The 22,611-nt window shown below is 38.8% G+C and overlaps 2 protein-coding genes and 1 pseudogene across 3 annotated transcripts in view; all 3 read left to right on the top strand.

The window, feature by feature from the left end:
- LOC128171382 (uncharacterized) overlaps positions 1-22,611 on the top strand; it is a 194,975-nt gene that overhangs the window by 119,601 nt on the left and 52,763 nt on the right. The window lies entirely within an intron of this gene.
- Positions 1,518-5,143, top strand: LOC128171901 (talin-1-like). The gene is made up of 5 exons (XM_052837670.1): positions 1,518-1,788; positions 3,020-3,169; positions 3,324-3,466; positions 4,047-4,151; positions 4,481-5,143. Exons 1-5 carry the CDS (start codon positions 1,518-1,520, stop codon positions 4,541-4,543), a joined length of 732 nt encoding a protein of 243 aa, XP_052693630.1. The 3' UTR covers positions 4,544-5,143.
- LOC128171900 (talin-2-like) lies at positions 5,864-18,880 on the top strand (annotated as a pseudogene).

Genomic DNA, 22,611 nt, shown 5'->3' with positions numbered 1-22,611 from the left:
TGCTTCCACTCAAATTTGAGCATTCCTGGCCTATAATAGTTTTTGAGAAGAAGATTTTAAAAGATTTTCTCTATATATTCCTATGTAAAACTTGATCCCCCTATTGTGGCCCCTTCCTACCCCCGGGGACCATGATTTGAACAAACTTGAATCTACACTATCTATAAGGATGCTCCCATTTTAAGTTGAGCTTTTCTGGCCTAATAGTTTTTGAGAAGACGATTTTTAAAGATTTCCTCAATATATTCCTTTGTAAAAATCCATTCCCCATTGTGGCCCCACCATACCACCAGGGACTATGATTTGAATCTACACTACCTGAGGATGCTTTCATTTTAATTTGAGCTTTTCTGGCCTAATAGTTTTTGAGAAGAAGATTTTTAAAGATTTTCTCTATATATTCCTATGTAAAACTTGATCCCTCAATTGTGGCCCCTCCCTACCCCCGGGGACGATGATTTGAACAAACTTGAATCTACACTATAGTCTGTCCCAAGATATTTATGCTGCACATTTGGACGATTTTTAACAAAAATACACTTACCTGTGAAAGAAGTGCAATTGAAATAGTTGAAAGGGATATTTTCCAGGGGCGTTTCGACTGAGAAATCTTGGAAATTTTTCATAGTTTTGAATGAACATCGTTTGAACCCTGAGGTATTTATAAATATCAAGCAATTAAGCCAAATGTGAATCCAAAATATCTTGGGACAGAGTATACCTGAGGATGCCTCCAAACAAATTTCAGGATATTTCCATACAGGTTACAGCTTTTCAGGCCGAATAGTTTTTGAGAAGAAGATTTTTTAAAAATACCAACAAATTTTCAATAATTCTCAATTATCTCCCCTTTAACACAGTTTAAAGAGGGCGTGGCCCTTCAAACTTGAATCCCCTTCACCTAGTGGTGCTTTGTGCCAAATTTGGTTGAAATCTGCCCAGTGGTTCTTGAGAAGAAGATTAAAATTGGAAAAGTTTACAACAACGACAAACAACGGACAAATTGTGATCAGAAAAGCTTACTTGAGTCTTTGGCTCAGGTGAGCTAAAAAGTAAAGCGACGACACTCGCCATCTTGGATTTCAGGGGGGGGGGGGGGGCTCAATTCACAGTTTAATTTCAACAAGTTATACCCTTTGTCTACCGGTTTCTGGCGAGAACTAGGTCACAAAATGATTCGATGACTTCTCCCTATACTTTATATAAGTATACATGCCGTTTTAACCACCCAGTGACCCGAAACGTCCTCGATACCATTCCATTTCATCGAAAGCAACGGAAGTTTGCATCGAGCAACGCGACACCTAGCGGCGGCTCTCCATATAAAGTCAGAGATGTTTTGAATGCATACGGTAAGTCCAGAGAAATCGAAAGAACCCCGCGAAAATAGACAGCGACAAGGAAAAATGTGTAAACATTGCGGAAAATGATCACAATATCTTGATAACAGGTCAAGCTGGAACAGGAAAGACATTAACAGTAAAAAACATTGTCACATGGTCACCATCTGTACCAAGATGGGTAAGTCTAAGCAACATACAGCAACATTAAGTAACACACAGCAACATACAGCAACTCATAGCAACACACAAAAAGAAGTTATAGTGGGGCAGCTGATGGTCACCATCTGTACCAAGACGGGTAAGTCTAAGCAACATAGAGCAACATACAGCAACATGCGGCATATAGCAACACACTGTAACTCTCAACACACAGAAACACAGAAGTTACAGTTGGATGACAGCTACACAGTGGGGCAACTGATGGTCACCATCTATATCAATATAGGTACTGTGGAATCATTTAATTTGGTGGGGGTCAAATTTTTGATGGACAGATGTTAGCACATACAGCACCAAATAGCAACACACGCAACATGTAGCAACACAAACACATATGTAAGGTGAATGACAGCCACACAGTTGGGCAACACAATTTGTACCAAGATGGGTAAGTGTTAGCAACATACAGCAACACTTGTCAACATATTTTCTGTATTGTTGTGTAATTGTATAGTGGTTATAACTTTAATTTATACCAGAAGTTCCATGATATTCTTAAGTCTCTAGTCGCTTAAGTTAAGTCAGTCTCAAATGTGTCAGTTTTCTTAAATCCAAAACTCCGTAATAATGTAAATGTTCTAGAAAGTTATATCAACGCTCAATCACTCTATCAAATATTTACGAGTATTTCAAAATCACACATTTCACATGTAAATGAAAACGCTTGTTATGGATCCATAGAATTATTAATGAACAAATGTTATATACACAAATATACAGTTATACAAACTTCCCGTTATCACCATCCTTACCACGTTACAACGTAAATGTAAGCCTGCCTTAAAGTTAATTTAAAGTCCAAGTAACCCAAACCTAATGCCAACCCACTTAGCACGGACTAAACGCCTTGCATGCTGCACAATGGAAATTTACGGGACAATAAACAAAATGCTTAGCGAGGCAATTAATGAACGAGTTGGGAAACGGAGACTGGGGCCCACCCTTCTACCCGGGGAAGTGAGTTGACTCGAACCTTAGAGAAGATTCCACGTCAACTGCTGGACTAAGTCAAATCCCGACTTTATATACACCGCGCTCTGGGGGTGTGTTTCTCTTAACCAATCAGAAGGACTATATGTATTTATAACTCGACCCAGATTTTCCCCACCTCATTATGAATAACACAGACATTTTCCCAATGATACTTAAACGAATACAACCAATCATATTTATCGTTACGTTTTGCTTAAGCAATAGATGAACACATGCTTGACATGTGACCATGCTAAATATAATGTATATTTTCATTCATATCTTTGTTTACTGCTTGATGCTGTGTTATTTTCTTTTCTTTTTTCATGTATTATGTGTTCAAAGTGGCATATAGGCCCGACGGGCCTGGTGTTTAATCTATGCTGACTGTTGTTAATATTACACTTGGAAATGTATACACATGTCACTATAAATAAATAAATTACTTACTTACTTATAATCCTATCAGTTGTATTATTCTCTAGGTATCTCTAACCATGAGGAATACTCACTGGTGCGCGAGATGATGGACGACGAGAAAGAGAAGACGCTGACTCTCCGCCGAGACAAGTCCATCGCCAAGGACCAGAAGAAACTCGACGAGATGAAAAAGAAACTCCACACGGACGACGAACGTAGGCTACGTTCATTGATACGTGATTGGACATTTTCATAAAGTTTTGATCAAATGATTTTAATTGGAGTAGTTGATGAAATTTAGATTTAAAAAAATGTATTGAGTTTTGATTGGATGTTTTGTAAATGAGTTTTGATTGGATGATTTTTCAGTGGAGTGGTTGGACCATTCACGGACCCTGAGAGAACAGGGGGTGTTGGACTTGGACACACTACTGCTGAGGAGGAAGTTCTTTTTCTCCGACCGAAACGTTGACCAGCGTGACCCTGTACAACTCAACCTGCTATACGTACAGGTAACATAGAATTATACATACAACCTGCTATATGTACAGGTAACCTAGAATTATACATACAATCTGATATACGTACAGGTAACCTAGAATTATACATACAACCTGCTATATGTACAGGTAACATGGAATTATATATACAACCTGCTATACATACAGGTAACATAGAATTATACATACAACCTTCCATACGTACAGGTAACATAGAATTATACATACAACCTGCTATATGTACAGGTAACCTAGAATTATACATACAATCTGCTATACGTACAGGTAACATAGAATTATACATACAACCTGCTATATGTACAGGTAACCTAGAATTATACATACAATCTGATATACGTACAGGTAACATAGAATTATACATACAACCTGCTATATGTACAGGTAACCAAGAATTATACATACAATCTGATAAAGTACAGGTAACATAGAATTATACATACAACCTGCTATATGTAAACATATAAGTGTGTTTACTGGATAAATCTAACCAGATAAGTGTGTTTACTGGATAAATCTAACCAGATACGTGCTTAATTCCATTTATTTATATGTATACTTCGTGTGTTGACAGGGTAAATCTAACCTAATCACGGCAGGTAAGATGGTCGGCGAGGCGTCACAGGAAGTGATGACAGGCATTGGAGAGACGGCTGACGACATGGACAGGATGTACCAGGTGAGGCGCTCTGATTAATTGTCTTCGGCTAACTGTGTGATTTCTTTCTTAAAAATTGATGTCAGTAAGGTAACATCTCATAGAATCAACAATGAATGTATACAGAAAGACGTATTTCTTGTGTTTTAAAAACTGTAGATTCCTAATTAAACGCAAGGTATAAACATCACGTAAAATCACATGAAACTTTGGCGTAGCAATTTCATATACTCAAGATTTGATGCAGCTGAATCTTGAAATTTAAGACTTGCATGAAATAAGGAATCTACATTATCATTTTAAATGTACATGTATCATAAGGTTTGATATGAATAGTGTTGTATTTTTAGGAGACATTGCTAGCTCTTGCTAAGGCAGTGGCCAATGCGGCCGATTTCTTGAATCGGGATTGATCAAATTGGATGGGATAGATCCTATAGACTGAGATTGATCCTAAAGGCTGAGATTGATCCTAAAGGCTGAGATAGATCCTATAGACTGAGATTGATCATAAAGGCTGAGATAGATCCTATAGACTGAGATTGATCATAAAGGCTGAGATAGATCCTATAGACTGAGATTGATCATAAAGGCTGAGATTGATCCTATTGGGCAGGATTGATCCTATTGGGTAGGATTGATCCAGTAGGATGGAAATCATTCTATTTGTTGAGACCTTGGATTTTTATTGATCCTGTATGTTAATTGCAAATACTGTCTTTGAGTGTGGTGTAGATGGTGGCTCTTATTGGTTGAATTAATCTATTTGTTACAATAAGTCCTATTGGTTGAATTTATCCATTTGTTACAATAAGTCCTATTGGTTGAATTTATCCATTTGTTACAGTAAGTCCTATTGGTTGGAATAATAATCTCTTAGGATGACATCTGCCTGTTGGTACTAACACCGTTTTATATTGTATCACTATATATGTTGTAGGTGGTGGCTCCGACCATCAGTAGCCCGGCTTGTCAGGAACAGCTGATACACGCCACAAAGGGTGTGGCTCACTTTGTTGAGGGAATCGTGGAGGCGGCCCAGCAGTCCTGCCGCGACGACAAGCTTCTGGCCGACCTAGGCACCGCAGCCACCGCGGTTACTCAGGCTCTTAACGACCTGCTACAGCACATCAAGAAGGGGGCAGGGCCCACCGCGGTAAGTGGGATAGTCACTGTTTTCTTTTTCTGTAGCTTTTTATTTCTCTCTCTCTCTCTCTCTCTCTCTCTCTCTCTCTCTCTCTCTCTCTCTCTCTCTCTGAAATAGACCTGTTACACAATATTTAGAAAAAATGAAGAAATTATTACACTGAATTTTTTGTTATAATGACAAACACATTTTAAGGATATTTTGATACAAAGCATTGAGCCTTTAATGATACCAAGTTCATGTCATTGAACTCTTCTGTGCAGTGAGGTAGTAAATGTATGTTTTTGATATTCAGGCTGGGGAGTCCCACGAGGACGCAGTGGACACAATCCTGACTGTGACGGACAGACTGTTCAGTAGTGTGGGCGACGCCCACGAGATGGTGAGACAGGCCAGGCAGCTAGCTCAGGTAAGCTCGCAAATATCTCACACATCTTTCATAAGTTCAATTCTATAAAAGTCAATGCTAGATTGGGTTAGCACCTACATGGCTCAGAAATTTAAGACTGTTGACTGTTTCAATATATTTACTTGTTTATGATATAATTTTTTTGACCTTGATATCTGTTGTTTTCAGGCGACCTCTTCATTGGTTGGGGCCATCAAGGGAGAAGCTGAGGGCCACTCTGACTCGGACATGCAGAAGCGGCTCCTGGCTGCCGCCAGACTACTCGCTGATGCCACCGCGAACATGGTGGAAGCTGCCAAGGTAAGGAAAAGTTGTGTGCATTGAAAAATGAGATGGGAAGTATTATAGTATACTGTGCTTCTGGTTATGTAGACATTTGTAGGCCGCAGAGCATATGATGGTAAAGATAAAGCAGCTGAAACTGTAGAATGCAATATCAAGTTAAACATTTGTAAAGTCAAATGTTATATTTGATACAGAGTTGTATATCACAGTTGACAGCTGTATTATGTTCATTCAATTTCAGTAAAGTGTTATATTCTAATATTACAGGACTGTGCGTCGAGTCCGAACGACTCGGAGCAGCAGAAGAGACTACGAGGCGCTACAGAGGATCTCCGGGCTGCCACAAATATCGCCGCCAGCAACGCCCTCAAAAGGAAACTCATCAGGAGGCTAGAGGTCAGAGACTCATTAAGTGTCGTTTAATTATCTCTAGAACCTGTAATTTAATTGCAGTAAATGATATACGACATGATGGCTTGATATTACAACCATGTTTTGTGATGAGACTTTACTTGAGTCATTTAGGTGTATTATGGTTACAACCATGCTTTGAAATGTAATTGGATTGTAAAACGAGTATTTTACAATCGTTATTTAATATGTAATTGGGCTTTAAAAGATTATATCTATGATTTGTAGAACGCCGCGCGTCGCATCGCCTCAGCCACCACACAGCTGATTAACGCCTCAAAGAACGCTAACAAATCCAACACTAACAAAACCTCGGAACATCAACTGACTCAACAATGCCAGGTAAGCAGTGATGGGGACATCATTCCATAATTCTTATCAATAAAAGAAGTCTCAATTCAATTTACATAATGGTGGAAACACTTAGCTATGGGAGGTGTAGTAGATTGGCCAGTAAGCTAAAGGTTCTTGGTTTAAATCCTGCTGTAATTGTCTCAACAATGCCAGGTAAACAGGGGACACTTATCATACCATAATTCTTATTACAGAAGTTGTTAGATGACAAACAAGACACACTGAATGTTGAAACACTGATAAATGCTGGGTTATAACTGATTGGCAAAAGGTCGCGGGGTCAAATCTTCCTGTTGTGTTCTATGACTAAGCGTTGTATCTGCATTCTTTCTGTTCCCCCAGAGTATTAAAGTATTGTCTAATTGTCTAAGAATATTGTATTGTGTCTTCCAAATACTGCTGTATGATTGGCTGATTAAGACTGTAGTGTTTGTAAAACCATATATGATTGGCTAAGGAAATAATAGTGTGTCCTCCTTGTATTGTTGTATTTTATTGGCTGAGACTATCACATGTTGTTCTCCTTCTACAGATCATGAATGAACAGCTGCCTCTGTTGATCCAAGGATTCCGGGGATCTGAGACAAACCAGGACAGCGCTACAGCCCAGCTACAACTGATCAATGCCAGCAAGGAATTTATACAGGTATAAAGTACAAATTGTAAGGGAGACCATTTGGCAAGAAAAAAAATCAAACATTGTAGTACAATGTCTGTAAAATCTCGCTGCAGTGTTTGGGGGAGAAAGGAAAATGTCTTAAAACTAAGGTTTCTGTGCTATATTTAACTTATTTTATTTATTTTATCAAAATAATATGATGTGCATAGCTATTATGATAGACACTAGTTTCACATCTCGGTTCACTGGCCACATTTCTTCTGACAGCCTGCCAGTCAGCTGGTATCCGCTGCAAACACCGCAGCCCCAACGGTTGGAGATCAAGCTGCAAGCATGAACATGAACCAGACAGTGAAGACAATGACCACCGCGCTCGCGGAGCTGAGAACCGCCTCAGGGAAGGCAGAGGAGATGTGTATCTCACTGGAGGTTGACGCTTCGCTTGATCAGCTGACCGAACTCGACCGCGAGCTGGAGGAGTACCGCAGAGCTGCCAACAGCAGTAACCTTGTGCCACTACCCGGTGAAACGGTAAGGCCAAGAGGAAAAGGTCATGGTGATTTTATAGTCAGGACAAGGGTTAAAGGTCATGAATACTCAATGATAGTGTAACGTGTAATGTGTGTTCAAACCACGGATAATAATTTTTCCTAAACGTTTCCTACGTTTTTAAATGATTGGAGTAAAATCAACTCTTAAACACTTTTCATCAAATTAAATCAAACACGATGATTCTAACTGATTTATAACTAATTATTTTCCTTCAGCTATCCTTGTACAACACTTGGTCTGAAACCACTGTTTCAGACCACCGTTTCAGACCCTGTGCTGAACCTAGTCCGAACTTATTTATTTCTGAGCCTATGCTCCCGGACTATATGATATACCGTAATGTTTCAAATGGTCCAACCGCAGTATTTTGGGGTCCCGCAAATGAAACATAAAGCGTACCTACTATAATCGCTGTATCTCTGCTCTCTGAGGTCTTCTCTCCTCTGCGTCTATCAGCAGACTAACTACTATGCGCAGACGCGCTTCCTATTTATACCCTACGTCAATTCTGCTGACTCATCGCAGGGTCATCAAAACGTTTGAGACAGTTAACCACACCCAAGGAATAGTTTATGATTGAATATATTTGATTGACCCTGATTGCTCTATTTACATAATCAAAGGAATTTTCATTACATTACCCACGCCTCCGAAATATATGCGACCCTGCATATGAAGTAAAACCAAATACGAACTCTCTTTTTTTTTTATAATACATTTTCGATAAAGTTATTCAACAAAACAAAATGTTTTAGAAGCATAACAGGTTTCTGCCTGTTCATATCAATCAATGTCTTTCATTCCATGTACTCGAATTCTTCCTCTTCCACAATTTCTTCAACCTGCTTGTCATCCTTGGTGTAGGTTGACACGACTTTGTGCAACTTCCGCTTCTTCAAAACTCTCTTTTGTCCATCACCAGACTGATTCTCCGTCTGTGTGCTCGACGACTTGTACGTCTTTCCGAAACTGAACTTCGGAACGGAAGATGTGCAGACCCCGCTGCTTTGGGTTGAAACCAATGGTGTTGACCTCTTTGGTGCAAACACTGGAGCTGGTTCTGTACGCTTTCGCACAACTCTACCCTTTTCCAAAGGACTACGGCTCTCTGGTTTCGCACTATGCTTCTTTTTCTCACTTTCACCCTTATCTTCATTTGACGCTACTTGAGACTGCTCTTTGATCCCCTCTGAATTTTCTTCACATGACTCGACTCCCTCGTCACTGGAACTGTCATCTGTACTGGATACCTGTCCAAGCAAATCACCTGGGTCCTGTGTAAGCCACCCTTCATCGCCGCTGTCAACACCATTGTCATTCTGATTGACTGATTCTTTCTCATGGAATTTCTTCTCATGTCTGATCAAATATTCCTTCTTCTTGAATAATTTTCCACACGTTTTGCAAGGAAACTTGCCTCCCGTGCACCTCATCAAATGTTCAGGCCATTGGTTATCAACAACTTCACCTTCACACAATGGACAATGATTTCTAATTTTAGCCTTTGTAACTTTCAGGTTCAGCATTTTCTACAAAATAATAAAAAAAAAAAATAAAGAGGTTTATTACTTAATAATAAAGTTTTACACAACTTAATAGGACTCATAGTCCTCTAACCACTTCGGACGGCCACATTTTCTTTTAGGCCTGGTAGACTCGACAAGTTCATCAACACTCTCTACAATCTTATCAGTTTCTTGCTCTCCTTCATCTGTTTCAGTATAACTGTCTAACAGCTCGGTAATTAATCCAGTATCCTCTCCTCTGAGAGTTTGATCCCTCTTTTTGCGTAAACGATCACAATGTATGATCTGCCTTTCTCCTTTTCTTCCACAGTTAACAGCGTAGAGAACATCGGACCATTTTTCAAGGACTTCAAATGGCCCGCGCCAAAATGAAGTGAGTTTCGGAGAACAACCTATTTTCTTTTGTGGAAAATAAACAAAAACTTGGTCCCCTGGTTTGAACTTCTCCCAAGACATCTTCATGTCATGATAGTTTTTCTGTCTATTCATAGCAGCTTCTGTGTATTGACGAACAAAACTGTGAGTTCTCTCTATTCTCTCTCTAAGAGTCCAAGCCCATTCATTTGGACTCATTTCTTTTAGAGGCTCCGGCATCTCAAACTGCAAATCCAATGGCAAAGACGTTTCTCTTCCTAGCATAAGCATGTTAGGTGAAAAACCTGTCGATTCATGCTCAGCTGACCTATATGCCATCATAATATAGGGAATATGTGTGTCCCAATCTCTTTGATTTCCCTGTACGTATGCGCTAAGCATACTTGTTAAGGTTCGGTTGAACCTTTCTACCATCCCATCAGACTGGGGATGGTAGGCAGTGGTTCTCGTTTTCTGAATGTTTAAAAGTTTACACACTTCCCTAAAAAGTTCACATTCAAATTGCCTGCCTTGGTCAGAATGTATTATTTTAGGTGTCCCAAGCCTTACAATAACTTCCTCTACAATCAATTTAGCCACGGTCTTAGCCTCTATGTTTGGCATAGGAAAAGCCTCCGTCCACTTGGTAAAGTAGTCTGAGACTACTAAAATATATCTGTTGCCATTTTCTGTAACTGGAAGTTCGCCGAGAATATCAGCTGCTATGCGCTCTAAAGGCATTCCTGATGGAACTATCTGCATCGGTGCTATCTTTTTCTTGTTTGGATTCTTCCGCTTCATACAAATATCACAGCCTGTGACATATTGTCTAACATCTTGTTGCAACCCAGGCCAGTAGAACCTTTGCCTAACTCTTGCCAACGTTTTATGCACTCCAAGATGTCCCGAGTTTCTTTCATCATGACATAGTCTCAAAATCGTTCTTCTGTCAGAAAGAGGAATAACTTGCTGGAGTATTTCGTCATTTGTCTCGAACACTGTCCATTGTCTACATACAATTCCATTTACTAGTTTCAGTCTCTTCCATTGACTCCATAGTGATTTCAGAAAATATCCTGCACTTCTTATATCTTCGAACAATGGTCTCTCATTTGCTTCTAGCCAAGACTTGACTAAAGCTATGTCTTTATCTGCTTCTTGACTTTCTTGCACTGACGTGCTGGCTGTATACTTTTCTTCGAAGACTGATCTAAATTGCCCTTTGCTAATAAGGTTTTTGCCATTGCAGTTATCCTTTCCACATTGTCTACATGGCATTCGGCTCAAAGCATCTGCATTCGTGTGCATTTTTCCTGGTCTGTGTTGAATTTCGAATTCATAAGAGGAAAGTGTTTCGATCCATCTAGCAAGTTGACCTTCAGAATCTCTCTTGTTCAATAACCATCGTAATGAACTATGGTCTGTTCTAATTAAGAATGGCTTTCCGTACAAATAATGTCTGAAATGTTTCACAAAATGGACGATGGCCAGAAGTTCCTTACGTGTGACACAATATTTTCGTTCTGCTTTGCTTAAACAGCGACTTGCATAGCAAATCACTTTCTCTTCCCCATCTTGTATTTGTGACAATACAGCGCCCATAGCCATGTCGCTGGCATCAGTGTCCAAAATAAATGGTTCTGTGAAGTCTGGGTGTGCTAGAATGGGTGCACTGATTAACCTATTTCGCAAAGTTTCAAACGACTTTTGACAATCGCTAGACCAAATGAATTTTGTTCCCTTCTCTGTCAAAGCATGTAATGGTTTCGCCAAAACTGCAAAGTTTGGAACGAATTTACGATAATAGCTACAGAAACCAATGAAGGATCTTAGTTCTGTTACATTACAAGGTTGGGGCCATTTCTTAATAACTTCGGTCTTGTTTGGGTCTGTGGAAATACCATGTTCAGACACAACATGTCCTAGGTAATCAACACTTCGTGAAAATAGCGCGCACTTTTTCGCCTTCAGTTTTAGTCCAGCTGCTGCAAGTTTGTCGAAAACTCTCGACAAATTAGTCTTCATTTCATCAAATGTCTTTGCATATACAATGACATCATCTAAATAGATGAGACAAATGTCCCAGTGCAACCCTTGTAATGTTAACTCCATTAGCCTCTCGAACGTTGCTGGGGCGTTACACAGCCCGAAAGGCATGACATTGAATTGATATAGCCCATTTCGAGTGATGAATGCTGTCTTGGCTTTGTCTTTTGGCTCCATCTCAATCTGCCAATAGCCTGAGTGTAAATCGAGGGTTGAAAACCATTTACACCCTGCCAGTTGGTCCAAGGTCTCATCAATGCGTGGAATTGGATAGGCGTCTTTTTCAGTTATAGCATTCAAACGCCTATAGTCTACACAAAATCGTGTAGAACCATCCTTCTTTTTCACAAGCACCACTCTAGAAGCCCAAGGACTGTTTGAGGGTTCTATTATCTTGTTTTCCAACATTTCCTTCACATGCTTTTCTACTTCTGTATTCATGTGTTCTGGGAGTCGTCTAGGAGCTTCCTTGATGGGTTTGTGATCACCGGTGTCAATGCTATGTTTAGCAAGTCCTGTTCTTCCCATGTCTTTATCGGATTTTGTAAATAGATTAGCATACTTTATCAGGAGTGTTTTGACTGCACCTGCTTCTGTCTTGCTCATATTCTGGCTAGTCCTTCTATACAACTCCTCTAAATGCTCAGGCAGTTTCTCAACTCCCATTGTAGCTTGGTAATTTTCCTCTATTATACGGTCTATGGGTGACAATTGCCCAACCGTTGTTCCAGTGTGGATGATTACTAGTACATTGTTGTCAGACGGATTAAAGAGTCTTACTGGAACAGTAGAACTACCTTTCACTACTGTTCTTCCAACCAATCCTCTGCCAGAACTCAAAAACGTTTCTGCTGGTTCCACTACTCCAACATCTAAGTGCATCTCTTCGTTCTCTGGAACTACAACTTTTCCTTTTGTAACAATTTCCATTTTGGATGGTATGGATACAGTTTCAAGTGCTACAATTCTAAAGCATCCAATTCTCCCCTCAAACTCTAGTGAGTGAGTTTCATCTCCTAAGGTCAGTGTTCTGTCCTGCAAATTAATTATGCCCTTGTTAGTCTTCAAACAATCAAGGCCCAGAACACTCATGTCAGCAACCAGTGTTGTCTGATATAATATTTTGTTGCCAAACTTAAATTTGACAAGTGCTTTACCGTAAATTTGAAGAGGCGTACCAGACGCTGATAGAATACTTTGATTCGTTTCAGCTAATTCAATTTTACACTTTTTATTTATCGCTTCAAACTTTTCCCGAGACACTAGTGTAACTGTAGCCCCTGTATCAACTAACGTCATGGCAGGAATATCATTTATGTTTCCTCTGACATACATTCCTGGTTCATTAGCATTTCTTTGAACGCCAATGCTTCCTTGGTACCCACGTGTTGCAATTGGTTTTCTTATTCCAAGCGTTGCCTTTTTGAAATGTCCGGAGCTGCCGGTTTTCCTTTCACCAGGTTAGTCAACTTTGTTCTTGTTCAGTACTGGAAACTTCTGATCATTTTTTCTGTTTGACTGGTTAAGTCTGCAATTTCTCTTTATATGACCAGGTTTGCCGCAATTGTAACACTTCATAGGATTTACTGGCACATTGTCGGTTCTAGGAGATCCCTTCTGTTCATGTTTCAAATCATTAATTTCTTTCTGCAGTTTAACCAATATCTCCTTCATTGAACCGACAGTTTCCTCCAAACTTTCCCGCTTTGGTTCAGGCTTAATTTGATCCCCAACTTCTCTTAGAAATCCGGTTTCTTCATACTTTTTACGTTCTGCACCAACAAATGCATCAAGCTCTACTGCGTGTCTTATAGCATCGTTGAGATCATGTGGCCTGGATTGTTTTATCCTCAGACGCATGTCTGCGCTTGTAAGAGCATCAATGAAATACTCTTTGGCGAGAGTTTCACAAACATCCGCTGGGGCAGTAGGATAGGCCAGCCGTGTCAATCGTCTGACATCTTGTCCGAGCTGTGGTATCGTCTCACTAGCTTTTTGTCTTCTTTCTCTGAGCTGAGCTCTATATAGTTCCGTTTGGTTGGCTGGGGAAAATCTCTCTTCTAGAGCTTTTGATAGTGCCCTGAAATTCATCTGTAATGTTTCAGCCAGGTTTCCAAGCACTCCTTGAGCCTGACCTCTAAGGGAAACAGCCAGATACATTCCCTTTTCAGCCTCGGACCAATGGTTCAAACAAGCACACGCATTAAAATGTGATTTATAATCCACCCATGATGTTGAACCATCGTATGTTGCTGGTTTCAGCTTACCAGGCTTATCTGTATTCCCTTGCTCATCATACGTGCGAGCCTGCGGCACATCCCTGTTTCTACGAGTTGTTATATTTCTTGGCATATTGTCTGGCGTATCTAAATACATCGACGATGTTTGCTTTTGAACCCTGTCTTTTCTATCGTAAAGTTCAAACGAATCTTCTGTCTGGGCATACATCTTAGTTTTAGGTCTTGCACCTTTGGAATCATAGTTTTCTTCCGTGGTATGTTCTACACCACGTCCAGACGCTCCAATTCCTGAATCTCTCACAGTCCCAGGCGTTGACTGTGCCCTGTGTTCTTTAATCTTCATGCTTTCATTAGAAAGCTCCTTATCTCTCTCCTCAAGAAAACTGATTTCTTCATCTATCTTATCCATGATATTTTTATTATTTAAACCTGTATGAATATCTCTTAATAACTTGTTTCAAACATGAAAAGTAAATATGAACAAACAAAATTCTATCTAAAACTACAATAGTTTGAAACGCTATAAACCTAATCACAATGAAAAGATAATCAAGTTGGTTTGAATTATCCCACCGCTGCCACCAAAAATTTGTAACGTGTAATGTGTGTTCAAACCACGGATAATAATTTTTCCTAAACGTTTCCTACGTTTTTAAATGATTGGAGTAAAATCAACTCTTAAACACTTTTCATCAAATTAAATCAAACACGATGATTCTAACTGATTTATAACTAATTATTTTCCTTCAGCTATCCTTGTACAACACTTGGTCTGAAACCACTGTTTCAGACCACCGTTTCAGACCCTGTGCTGAACCTAGTCCGAACTTATTTATTTCTGAGCCTATGCTCCCGGACTATATGATATACCGTAATGTTTCAAATGGTCCAACCGCAGTATTTTGGGGTCCCGCAAATGAAACATAAAGCGTACCTACTATAATCGCTGTATCTCTGCTCTCTGAGGTCTTCTCTCCTCTGCGTCTATCAGCAGACTAACTACTATGCGCAGACGCGCTTCCTATTTATACCCTACGTCAATTCTGCTGACTCATCGCAGGGTCATCAAAACGTTTGAGACAGTTAACCACACCCAAGGAATAGTTTATGATTGAATATATTTGATTGACCCTGATTGCTCTATTTACATAATCAAAGGAATTTTCATTACAATAGTAGCATGTGTATACATAGTGCATTTGTTAATTGGATTATATGTAAAGTGAAGTGGATCATTCGTATTATGTTCAGGCCAGGGTTAAAGGTCATGAGTATTTAATGATAGTAGCATGTGTTTAGTGAATAAGATCATTACTAAAAAAGTAAGTAAAGGGTGTAAACTGTCAGATATTTTTTGATTATTATATAAATGGGAGATTGATATTGTATCATGGTTTTCTATTGTAATATGGTGGAATGGAGTTGATACATGATTTTGTTACATATTTCAGGTGGAGGCGTCGGCCATGAAACTTGGCTCCACCTCTAAGGACGTGGGATCGGCGATGGCTCAGCTACTGACGGCTGCCTCACAGGTAAACACAGATAAATGTATAATGGAGACAGAAATTTTGTAGAATATATAGAGCATTTCATATATTTTGGTAATAGATGATCGTTGTAAAAAAATAAGACATCACAAAAAATATGATACGCAAAAATTGAAACAAGATGACTGATGCAAATGAAAAAACAACGTATTTACTCCCATTTTTGTAATTTTTGTGAACAGTATAATATATATATATGACATGATTTCATTCTGTTGTGACTTTTCTTCACACATTCTTCCCTGTGGTCATTTCTCAGGGAATTGGATTTTATTTATCTATACATTTATCTATATAATATATTTCCACTATATGGTGATTTTTCAGGGCAATGAGAATTACGTGGGTGTAGCAGCCAGGGACACCGCAAACGCCCTCCGCGTGCTGACAGAAGCCACGCGCAGTGTCGCCTCAACCTCAGAAGACATCAAGGTCAGACGGCAAGTGAACGACAGCGCCCGTGAAGTCATGGACAAGTCGACGCATCTACTGGAGTAGACGAAGCGAGCCATGAACGACCCAGAAAACCCTGAGAACCAGGCTAGACTTAACCAGGTGGCCAAGGCTGTGTCGAGTGCGCTCAACAGCTGTGTGAACGCCCTTCCCAGACAGAGAGACATGGATAACGCCATCAGACAGATCACAGACTCGAGCCAGGAGCTGGCGTCCACCAAGGTACGCAGATCTGTCTGTTCAGCAGACAAAGTCTATCTCAGAAATAGACAAAATTTAAGTCGGAAGCAGATTTGATCTCAGAATAAGTGGATTAGGAGTCAAATGGAATCCACCGAGATAGTTACATCTATCTTAGAAATAAACGAATAGGCAACCTTATGTCAGCAATACAAAAGCTTCATCTCAAATTTTAACTTGGCTCATAAAAAATCACCTTTTTCACAGAAATAGTTCTCATTCTTTCAGAATTAAATTACTTCACATGTGCATAGAAATCCTTATCTCATAAAAAGTAATCTTAACAAATTTACTTCATCTATGCATCATTATTAGGAATTGATTTAATTTTTCGTTCCTGTACATTGTAGTACCCGAGCACAGACCGCACGTTCCAGGAGATCCAGATCGAGAACAACAACGCCGCTGTCAATCTCAACCAGGCCGCCAGTGACATCGTCACCGCATCTCGTGGCACACCCAAACAACTTGCTGAGTCATCTCGCGAGTACAGCTCGTCTTACTCAGAGTTCATCAAATCTGGACTCACCATGGCAGGTCAGTGAGAGCGAGATTCCAACAAAATCAGATACTAAAAATTTAAGGTTTGATCAAAACAGGCGCGAGGCTTAAGGTGTAACATTACTGTAGAATGTAGGTACCTGTGATTGATTTTGATTGGTCGGTTTCCAGGTCTGTCCAAGGATGGAGACACACAGAACCAGATTGTGGGCGGACTGAAGAACGTCTCCATGGTTTCCAGTAAACTGCTGCTGGCCGCCAAGTCTGTCGGCCGATCCAAACGCTCCCAACACCAAGAATCTGCTCTCGCAGGCCGCCAGGTAGGCACTCAAATATTACCTTTATATAATCCAATATTACATTGAGTTACTCTACATAGTCTAATCATTAATGTGTTTGAGTTTTATCTTTAACTTTTGTTAAGTTTATAGCCCCGGAGTCATTAATTATGTGTAGTTTTGTAAAGCATGAAATAATTAAATTGAGTAAGGATTTTAGGGGTTTTGTTTCAATTTCATTGTTTGATATTTTAAACTTTTACTACATTTTGTCTGATAGAGCGGTGACGGAGAGCATTAATCAGCTGATCAACGTCTGTACAGTGTCGGCTCCAGGGCAGAAGGAGTGTGATAACGCCCTCAGACAGATACAGGTCAGTAACACCCTCCAATGTGTATGTAGTTTATATATAACCAAGGACAGAAGGAGTGTGATAACGCCCTCAGACAGATACAGGTCAGTAACACCCTCCAATGTGCATGTAGTTTATATAACCAAGGGCAGAAGGAGTGTGATAACGCCCTCAGACAGATACAGGTCAGTAACACCCTCCAATGTGTATGTAGTTTATATAACCAAGGGCAGAAGGAGTGTGATAACGCCCTCAGACAGATACAGGTCAGTAACACCCTCCAATGTGTATGTAGTTTATATAACCAAGGGCAGAAGGAGTGTGATAACGCCCTCAGACAGATACAGGTCAGTAATACTCTCCAATGTGTATGTAGTTTATATATAACCAAGGGCAGAAGGAGTGTGATAACGCCCTCAGACAGATACAGGTCAGTAACACCCTCCAATGTGTATGTAGTTTATATAACCAAGGACAGAAGGAGTGTGATAACGCCCTCAGACAGATACAGGTCAGTAACACCCTCCAATGTGTATGTAGTTTATATAACCAAGGACAGAAGGAGTGTGATAACGCCTTCAGACAGATACAGGTCAGTAACACCCTCCAATGTGTATGTAGTATATATAACCAAGGACAAAAGGAGTGTGATAACGCCCTCAGACAGATACAGGTCAGTAATACTCTCCAATGTGTATGTAGTTTATATATAACCAAGGACAGAAGGAGTGTGTTAACGCCCTCAGACAGATACAGGTCAGTAACATCCTCCAATGTGTATGCAGTTTATATAACCAAGGGGAGAAGGAGTGTGATAACGCCCTCAGACTATTATTACGATAAGAGTGAGAAAGAAGTTGTGGAGTATGGCTTTATGACACTGTTGTAAGTAAGATTCAGAAATCACATAACTCATCCTTAAAAGACATCTCTTCATCCTTCTGATTTTACAGATGAATTACTCCTTCATCCTCATAGCAAAATCATTATTTGTAGTGGATTCCTCAGATTTATACTCCTTTCCTCTTAAGCCCTTTCCCTCCAAACTGAAAATGAAAATGTTAAAGATATGTATTTTATTATAAAGATTTGAGCCGTGTAAGAATCTATGCTGTACAATGCTTCTCTATGCTCAGTATGCTGTATTTTTTTAATGCTGTGATGCTGTATTATTGTAGATGATGAAATCTATGCTGGAGAGTGCCAATGAGCCAGTGACGGACCTGTCGTATTTCGAATGTCTGGACTCCGTCATGGAGAAATCTAAGGTAGGCAAATCTTTCCTCGCCTGTATCACAATTGTCTGTGGCGCGAAGAGTGAACTCTCAGAATGTATCCAAGAACTAAGTCGCATGATGGCTGACTGTCGGAGTAGAGTAGAAAGTGATGCTTTATCAGTTTTTGACTTTTTGTGTAGAGAATGAATCTGTGAAAATCTCTTTGTCTTGTATTTAAAATGAAGTTAAGGTTTGTTTTCATTCGTCTTCATGTTACTTACAAACCTTTGCAATAAAAATTCATATCTTTGTTAATGGCTGAATAATGTATAACTAGAATTTTCCCAAATCCTACTCGATTAATTTTTAATTTGGTTTTTTAAATTTAAATCTTTTAACATTTACAGCCATCTATATTATAAATTATTTATGAATGCCAATATCTGATTGGCTAATCATTTCTAAACTTTTTCTAATGGTATTGACTGATTGGCTGATTGTAAATTAACTGTTTTGAATGCTGTAAACTGACTGGCTGTTTGTATAATACTGTTTGGAATGCTATCGACTGATTGGCTGATTTTGTGAGGATTTTATCAAAGGACCAAGTCTGGGTAAATCTCACCTTCTTCTTGTATCTCTTCTATTTTTGTTGTACCCAGAAAGCTTATACCAGACATGCTCAACACCCCACCTCCACCCTCACCCCCACCCTCACAAAAAATCTTGGGTTGATCACAGCGTTTTATATTTGCTCACAGAACACATAATCACACACTATCCTAACCTCTGAACTTCACCTGTATTTCAAATGAAACACCCAACCTTCTCAAATGAACTTAAGGTCGGTATCGTGTTTAAAATATTGCGCCCTCTGCGCAGGGTATTGCGCATTACTGTTGTAAAACACAAATTTAAAGTAAAATGTTTAATGATACAGGTTATCATCTAACGTTTTTATTTCAGAAAAATTACTTATCAAAAATTATTTTAAGTGAAATGATTCGTTAGAATAATGTTAGAAGTATTTTAATTTTTTCGCCGCTTCTTCAAAATCACTGTTATTGTCGTCGGAGTCAACGTCTTAGGATGACGTCAGTTGAGACTCTGACGTAACAATTGACAAAAATTAACGTCGTGCATTTTCTATTACAGCGTCAATAATTAAAATCAAAACTATAATTTGCAAAATAAAAACATATACGCGACCTTTCTACGTTCTGTGTGAGTGGAAATGTGTTTTTTCTTCTAATACAAATGAAATTAAATTTGATTCGTAAACATCCCTTTGTTTTAAACAATTCTATAATGTAAAATGGCTGGCACGGCACGTTTATAGGATCAAACTATTAGGACGGATAGCCTAAAAACCATCCGGTCAATTTCGTTTTTAATTTGGCAAAAAGTTTACTTATACGTTAACCTTCCATCGCTGAAAATTGAAAGAAAATCGTATGTTTGTATTTTTTTTAATATGAAATTGAAAATGAAAACCCTCATTTTCCTGTATAATCCTATATAGAATGTCGGTGATGAATCAGACATATGACCAAAATTTGAGCGCGACAAACATAAACTATCCGGTCAATTTACTTTATATTTTGCACATAGTTTATTCATAAGTTGACATTTCACTGTAAAAAAATTAAAGGAAATCATATGTTTGAAACATTCTCCCCCGAGACTCCTTAATGAAACTTCGAGTAAATGAAAACACAGTCATTTTGAATGTACATATCACAGTTTATGGGCCAGTGATTAGTGTAAGGTCGTTATATTGACAATGTACGTGTCACAGTTTAAGGGCCAGTAATTAATGTAAGGTCGTTATATTGACAATGTACATGTCACAGTTGATGGCCCAGTAATTAGATTAAGGTCGTCATATTGACAATGTACTTGTCACAGTTGATGGGCCAGTTATTAGTGTAAGGTCGTTATATTGACAATGTACATGTCACAGTTGATGGGCCAGTAATTAGTGTAAGGTCGTTATATTGACAATGTACATGTCACAGTTGATGGGCAGTAATTAGTGTAAGGTCTTTATATTGACAAATTACATGTCACAGTTGATGGGCCAGTAATTAGTGTAAGGTCGTTATATTGAAAATGCACATGTCACAGTTGATGGGCCAGTAATTAGTGTAAGGTCGTTATATTGACAATGTACATGTCACAGTTGATTGGCCAGTAATTAGTGTAAGGTCTTTATATTGACTATTTACATGTCACAGTTGATGGGCCAGTAATTAGTGTGAGGTCTTTATATTGACAATGCACATGTCACAGTTGATGGGCCAGTAATTAGTGTGAGGTCGTTATATTGACAATGCACATGTCACAGTTGATGGGCCAGTAATTAGTGTAAGGTCGTTATATTGACAATGTACATGTCACAGTTGATGGGCCAGTAATTAGTGTAAGGTCGTTATATTGACAATGTACATGTCACAGTTGATGGGCCAGTGATTAGTGTAAGGTCGTTATATTGACAATGTACATGTCACAGTTGATGGGCCAGTAATTAGTGTAAGGTCGTTATATTGACAATGTACATGTCACAGTTGATGGGCCAGTAATTAGTGTAAGGTCGTTATATTGACAATGTACATGTCACAGTTGATGGGCCAGTAATTAGTGTAAGGTCGTTATATTGACAATGCACATGTCACAGTTGATGGGCCAGTAATTAGTGTAAGGTCGTTGTATTGACAATGTTCATGTCACAGTTGATGGGCCAGTAATTAGTTTAAGGTCGTTGTATTGACAATGTACATGTCACAGTTGATGGGCCAGTAATTAGTGTAAGGTCGTTATATTGACAATGTTGAGCTTGTTCTGTGTTCCCACAAATTGTTGTCAGGGTCAGGGTTCAGGCATGTGAAGGGGGGGAACTGGTGCTTTTTCAATGTTATCATGATTTATACCTGTTTTTCTTTGAACTATTTGTGGGGTTGTGGGGTTTTTTTTCCACTTTGTCTCTGTCAATTTCATCATCAGTTGCATATTTGTCATTTTTTGTGTCAGCCTTTGTTGTTTTGAAAATTTATTATAATCCCCCCCCCCCAAAAAAAAAAATGAAGGAAATGACTTCTATGCTATGTTCTAACGCGCGTCATTAAATTTGTCTGCTCACCTGATGGCAGTTATACACACGACGACGTCAAAAATAAATCATTCAATGCTATAAATATAAACACCTGGAAGTATTGATATATGGGTGGTACATTTATTCATCCCTCTAAATTTTAAAATTTTTACAATATTTCCACGAGAATACATTTTTATATCTTGGAAATATAAAAATCCTAGAAACTATACTATAGTAAGCGGGTTCCGAATTCATGACCTGCAGGTGTTCACCCATTGCGCTATGGACCAATGATGGTCAAGTGTACTCAATAAGATACACGAGGTTGTACATGTATATATTCAAATCTATATGTTTAGCAAAAGTACGGGATCCCATGTAACCCTGTCACTGGGTGAAATGTTAATAAATGGTGGTAATTTCATTTAAACTTATCTAGCTAACTCTCATTTAATACTTTAAGATTAAATTGGAATAAGCTCAACCCATTTAAATTTTATGCCTCGATCATGCACTTGTCTTTATTGCATTGCTTTCTTTGTTTATTGAGCTATGATTTAGTTTGTCTAAAAAAAAGTATTGTCTAGCAAGAAGGACATTAATAATTTGTAATACCTAATTATTAAAAGAGTTAATTTCTGATTTGAAAAGTCCCCCAAAGTTATACTGAGATTATAACTCGTCATTCTTATACAAGAAACAGAACTCAAGGAATTAAACGAATCAAGTAAAAAGAATCCCAGGAATGTATCTATAGTTTATATAAATTGTTTTGAATCAATCGATTTCTTACAAATACACAATTTATAAAAGAAAAATAACAAGCATAATTATAACCCTACATTAAAAGTA

The sequence above is a fragment of the Crassostrea angulata genome, chromosome 2, assembly GCF_025612915.1.
Source record: "Crassostrea angulata isolate pt1a10 chromosome 2, ASM2561291v2, whole genome shotgun sequence".
NCBI classification, from domain to species: Eukaryota; Metazoa; Mollusca; class Bivalvia; order Ostreida; family Ostreidae; genus Magallana; species Magallana angulata.
This window is presented reverse-complemented; position numbering and strand designations above follow the sequence as displayed.